Source organism: Mesoplodon densirostris, chromosome 4, assembly GCF_025265405.1.
Source record: "Mesoplodon densirostris isolate mMesDen1 chromosome 4, mMesDen1 primary haplotype, whole genome shotgun sequence".
NCBI lineage: Eukaryota > Metazoa > Chordata > Mammalia > Artiodactyla > Ziphiidae > Mesoplodon > Mesoplodon densirostris.
In genome coordinates this window covers 2,194,100-2,200,146 of record NC_082664.1, presented here as the reverse complement: position 1 = coordinate 2,200,146, position 6,047 = coordinate 2,194,100, and the positions used below count along the sequence as shown (strand labels likewise).

General features: G+C 40.1%; 1 protein-coding gene across 1 annotated transcript; it reads right to left on the bottom strand.

The window, feature by feature from the left end:
• Positions 1 to 445: 445 nt before the first annotated feature.
• LOC132487795 (heterogeneous nuclear ribonucleoprotein R) lies at positions 446 to 3,061 on the bottom strand. Its single transcript, XM_060095552.1, has one exon. It carries the CDS (start codon positions 2,939 to 2,941, stop codon positions 1,040 to 1,042), a length of 1,902 nt encoding a protein of 633 aa, XP_059951535.1. The 5' UTR covers positions 2,942 to 3,061; the 3' UTR covers positions 446 to 1,039.
• Positions 3,062 to 6,047: the final 2,986 nt, after the last annotated feature.

Below are 6,047 nucleotides of genomic sequence, written 5' to 3'. Positions count from 1 at the left end.
GCATAAAGGAATTGTGTATATTTGTGCAATTAAACTACTCAGCCATAAAAAGGAACGATACTATGAATACTGGCAACATGAATGAATCTTAAAATAATTTTGCAGGGGGAAAAATGAGGATACGTTCTATGCTCCCCTTTATATAGAAATCATAGAAAATGCAAACCATATTGACTGAAAGCCTCTCAGTGGTAGGGAATTAGGGAGGATGGATTACAAAGGGCACAGGAAGTTTTGGGGGGTGATAGATACATTCACTATCTTAACTGTAGTTATGGTTTCATAAATGTCAAATGTATCCAATTTTATACTTTCAATATATACAGTTTAATTGCCTGTCAACTGCCCCTCAGCAATGCTGTTTTTTTTTTTAATGTTTTGAATAGATTTTTGAGTTTTATTGAAATCTTACATGAACAAGAAATTGGAAATACAATCATATCAAAGAACAAATTGTCACGGCTTTGACCTTTAAGCCAAACAAATTTTGTAGGGCAGATTTCAAAAAGGTGTGAAGTTATAACAATTTAAAAACACAGTTGACCTACTTCTAGGAATGCAAAACATACAATCATAGGTTATTTTCAATACAAGAAAACTTAAATTTGTTTGCTTTAATTTCTTAAAACTACTAAGACAAAGCACTAGCTTGTATTTTTATTTACAGCATACTCCATACTGCTAGGTAATCTATCCCAAATCCAAAAAATGAAGCTGTCCAAAATCAAAGGTTCTGCAAAATCATGATTTAACAGTGTGCTCAGCTTGTTTTGAAGCTAAAATGAAGCCTGAAAGGATAAAAGCATTGTAACTCCCAGAATAAGGGAACTCTGCAAGCCCAATAATGTCCAAGAGCATTTATGAAAAGAGGAAAAAATAAAAAGACTTGAGTATATACACAATAGTGATTTCTTCAGCCCAATACAAATGGCAGCAAATTGCTACTTAAAGATGAAACAGATAAGCCAATTTTTTTTTGAAGGATGTAGATCTAGAGCCAATCGTATCTTGCCAGTATCATTTTCAAGCCCTCACTTGTCTATTTCCACTGTTGCCCATAAGTATCCTGATAAAATTCCTGGTTGTCATTATTGTAACCATAGTTACCAGAATAGTCACCACCTTGCTGAAGCGGCTGTTGAGCGATGGGCTGGGAACCCCAGTTCTGTTGGTTGTTGGTCTGACGGCGCTTGGAATCAGGTTGGTTGTACCCATCTGCCTTTCTCTTGCCTCCTACATTGCCCCCACGGTTGCCCCGAGATCCACGGGAACCACGGCCTCTCTGCTGTTGTGCAGGACCCCCTCTGCCACCCCTAGAGCCTCTTGGTGGTCCCAAAGGTGCCCCCCTTTGTGAATAGCCAGCTCTACCTCTTGGAGGTGGTGCTCCCCGCCCCCTTGGTGGTGGTGGAGCACCTCGCCGTCCCCTTCCTCCTCCTCTTCCTCTTACTGCATAGCCATCATCATAGCCGTAGTAGGGATCTTCATAGCCTCCACGATAGTCGTGATAATCATAACCATAGTAATCATCATAGTAATCTTCATAGCCATAGTAATCTGGAGGGTAGCCATATCCACCTCTCCCCCCACCACGACCCCGACCTCTAATTGGAGGTGGCATACGAGGAGGAGGGTGATAGTAATAATCTTCATACGCAGTGCTTCTGGAGGCCTGTCTAGCAGCTTGGCGCTCTTTCCTTTTCTTGTCTGGTGGCTTGGCTAGGACTATTTCAATTTCTTCCCCTTCTATTTCTTTGCCATTCATTTCATCCATGGCCTTAACAGCTGCTCCTCTGTCTTCGAAATGAACAAACGCATAATCTTTCAACTTCTTCACTCTTTCAAGTTTTCCAAATTCAGAAAACGACTTTTCCAATATTTCTTCTGTCACTGTAGTAGCCAAGTTTCTCACAAATAAAACTTTCACCTTAGCCATGACTTCTGGATCTGGTTCTTCCACAGGGTCAGCCCATTCAACTGTAACTACATTTCCCCATACTTTTACTTTTCCACTCATCAGCCGGCGTCTGGCTTGTGCTGCTGACTTGTGATCCTCATACTCAAGGAAGCAGAACCCCCGATTCTTCTTTTTGTCATCGGGTTGATGATAGAGAATAACGTCCACCAAACCCTCTGTGACTTTACTGAATTCTTCCAGAATGTTTTCTTTAGTCTTATTCTTCGGAATTGATCCAACAAAAAGCCTGTTGTTTGCAACAGAAATGCACACTCCAAGGTGTTTACCAGGGCGAATTTCATAGCTGTCACACAGTTTAACAGCTTCCTGTGCAGCTTCCTTTCCACAGAAGGTGATAAATGCATACCCTCTGTTCTGACCAGACAGTGGATCCATCATAAGACGTAGATCCCAAATGGGACCAGCCTTTTCAAAAAGGGGCACCAACTCATCCTCATATAAATCTCTTGGTATTTTACCTACAAAGACTTCTGTTCCAATTCCAGGTTGCATGCCAGAGTACACACTGTCTGGTGGAGGACCACCATACTTCCTCTGTCCTGTGGTTACATCCAGGGTATAACCAGTCCTCTCAAGCAAGGCCTTGATCTTTGCTTCATCGGGTCCCTTTGTAGACTCTTGCACCTTGCTCCCCTGTTTCTCCCTTTGCCTGTAGGTCTTCATAACTCCACATAAAAATGCACTTTTGTTCTGAACATGTGATAAGTCACTTTCCTTGAACTGCTGTAGTACAGATAGAGCTCCTTCTTCATTAAATTCCCTGAGAGCATCAATGGCTCTTTCATCAAGATCGACATAAGCTACCAATCCTGTCTGAAATATTTCATCAAGTCTTTCTGCCACCTTCTGTGGGAGGCCTGCCTCTATCAGTGTCTTGTAGTGTTCTGTGTGAGTTACACTGGAAGTATCCATTGGTTCTTCCTCTTCTTTTAACTGTACCGCATTACCATTCACCTGATTAGCCATTTTATTATGCAGGGCAGAGCTGGGGCCGACGGCCGGGCCCGTGAGAATCAGCGCGAGGCGCTTTGAAAACGACTAGAAATGGCGCGCGCGCCACCCCCTCCCCCCCTCATGGACAGAGACGCGATCCCGGCAGCAATGCTGTTTTAAAAAGAAATATTATCAAATTGTAAAATACTGAAGAAAAAGATAAACATTAAAAGTACTTGGAAAGAAAGGACTTATTAGTGATAAAAAAAAAACCTGTAATTAGATTGAGAGCAAACTTCACACTTGTGACCATCACGACCACACACAGTGGATTAGTATATTCCACTAATAACATGTGGTATAATAGTATATCGTTGATCTAGAATTCTATACCCAGATGAACAGTGTTCAAGAGAAAGTATAAAACCAAAAATCCCTGAGAGATTGTCTCACTAAAGACCCTTACAGAACATGCTACCAAGAGGTGAATTTTGGCTAAAAGAAAAGTGAACCCAGGAAGACGGAATGGAATGCATGAGGCTAGAGTGAGTGAAAAACGACATAGGGACACCTAGAGAGCGTTGCCTAAGAAGAAGAAGAATATCACGGATAACTAATAATGGAGGTATAACAATACCACTGACTGGACAGCTACATGTAAAAGAATGAAATAAGAACATTCTTTAACACCGTACACAGAAATAAACTCAAAATGAATTAAAGACCTAAATGTAAGACAGGAAACCATAAAACTCCTAGAAGAAAACACAGGTGGAAGAGTCTTTGACGTAAATCGCAGCAATATTTTTTTGATCTGTCGCCTAAGGCAAGGGAAAACAAAAGCAAAAATAAACAAATGGGACCTAATTTTAAAAAGCTTTTGCAAAGCAAAGGAAACCATCGACAAAATGAAAAGACAACCTACTGAGTGGGAGAAAATATTTGCAAGTGATATGACAGATAAGGGGTTGATATCAAAAAAATATAAACAGCTCATACAGCTCAATTTCAAAAACAAACAACCCAATTTAAAAATGGGCAGAAGACCTGAATAGATATTTTTCCAAAGAAGACATACAGATGGCCAACAAGCATATGAAAAGATGCTCAACATCAGGGAAATGCAAATCAAAACCACAATGAGATATCACCTCACACCTGTCAGATGGCTATCATCAAAATGACAATAAATAACAAGCGTTGGCAAGGTTGTGGAGAAAAAGGAACCCTCCTGCACTGTTGGAGGGAATGTAAATTGGTGCAGCTACTGTGGAAAACAGTGTGGAGGTGCCTCAAAAAGTTAAAAATAAAATTATCATATGACCCAGCAATTCCACTCCTTGGTATATATCCGAAGAAAAAGAAAACAGTAATTCAAATAGATACATACACCTCAGTGTTCATAGCAACAGCATTTATAATAGCCAAGACATGGAAGCAACCTAAGTATCCACTGATAGATAAATGGATAAAGAAGATGTGGTACATATATACAATGGAATATTACTCAGCCATAAAAAAGAATGAGATTTTGCCATTTGCAACAACATGGATGGACTTGGAAAGTATTATGCCTAGTAAAATAAGATAAATACTGTAAAATATCACTTATATGTGGATACTGTAAAATATCACTTATATGTAGTATAAGGCAAATACTGTAAAATACTGTAAAATATCACTTATATGTGGAATCTAAAATACTGTAAAATATCACTTATACGTGGAATCAAAAATATAAAACAAACTAGTGAATATAACAGGAAAGAAACAGATTCACAGATATAGAGAACAAACTTGGGAAAGAGAAAGAGGGAGGGGCAAGATAGGGGGAGTGGAGTAAGAGGCACAAACTATTATGTATAAAATAAATAAGCTACAAGGATATATTGTATAGCACAGGGAATACAGCCAATATTTTATAAAAACTATAAATGGAGTATAACCTTTAAAAATTGTGAATTACTATGTTACACACCTAAAACATATACAATATTGTAAATGAACTATACCTCAACTTTAAAAAAAGAAAAGAAAAAATATTTCTGAACCAAACATTAGAGAAGAAAGACACTAATTCATGATTCTAGGGGGACAAAAAAATCTTTGCAATCTAAGAACACGAGGGAATTTCCCTGTCCTGATAGAGATGATCACATCCCACAGAGAAGGTTATCCGTGATGGTAAAATTCAGCACTGCTGCCCTTTCACATCAGACCCACTTTTATGCCTTATTGTGGTTGAACACCTAGAAACACCCTGTGGCAAGAAAAACAGAGTCTAGAAAGGGGAAAAAGCCAGAAACTGTCACCATTTGCAGACAGTTTCAAAAGAGAACAATCAAGGTAATCTACAGACAGCTATTAAAGTTAAATCAGGGAATTCAATGAGTTGCAGAATATAAATTCAACATAAAAGTTACTTGCAAAGATTAGATAACTTAGTATTGTAAGATGCCATTAACTGTCCAAAAACACAAGATTTCTAGGGGGGTGTGTGCAAAACCTTTCTAATAGGAATTTTGTTGGTTGGACTTTGTTGAAAGTGTGAAAGACCTAAAAAATGAGAGATGCACCATACTCGTGAACAGGAAGACTCAAAAATGATGAAAATTCCCTGTGTTTCCAGTCTATATCCAAAATGGGTTTTTCAAGCTGATTTACAAAATCAATACATAAGAGCAATGGGTCCAAAATAGCCAAGACATACCTGAAGATAAAGGTCAGAGACTTACCTCAGAGAACAAGACTTATTTTCTAAAGTTACCTGTTTCAGGATGGACAAATAAAATAATGAAACTGGAGGGACAGCTGGGACAAGACCTACTGTGTATGTGAGCTCAATATGTGATAGAGGGGACCTCCTACCCCACGGGGGGCTACAGCCATGGACCCAGCACGACAGAAAAAGAGATGCTTCACGTCAGGTGGGTAAAAACCTCCGTGTGAGGGCCTCCCTGGTGGCGCAGTGGTTGAGAGTCCGCCTGCCGATGCAGGGGATGCGGGTTCGTGCCCCGGTCTGGGAGGATCCCATATGCCGCGGAGCGGCTGGACCCGTGAGCCATGGCCGCTGGGCCTGCGCATCCGGAGCCTGTGCTCCGCAACGGGAGAGGCCACAACAGTGAGAGGCCCGCATACC

Excerpts from the sequence above, each read along its gene's own strand:
- LOC132487795 (XM_060095552.1), bottom strand. The coding sequence starts at position 2,941 with ATGGCTAATCAGGTGAATGGTAATGCGGTACAGTTAAAAGAAGAGGAA.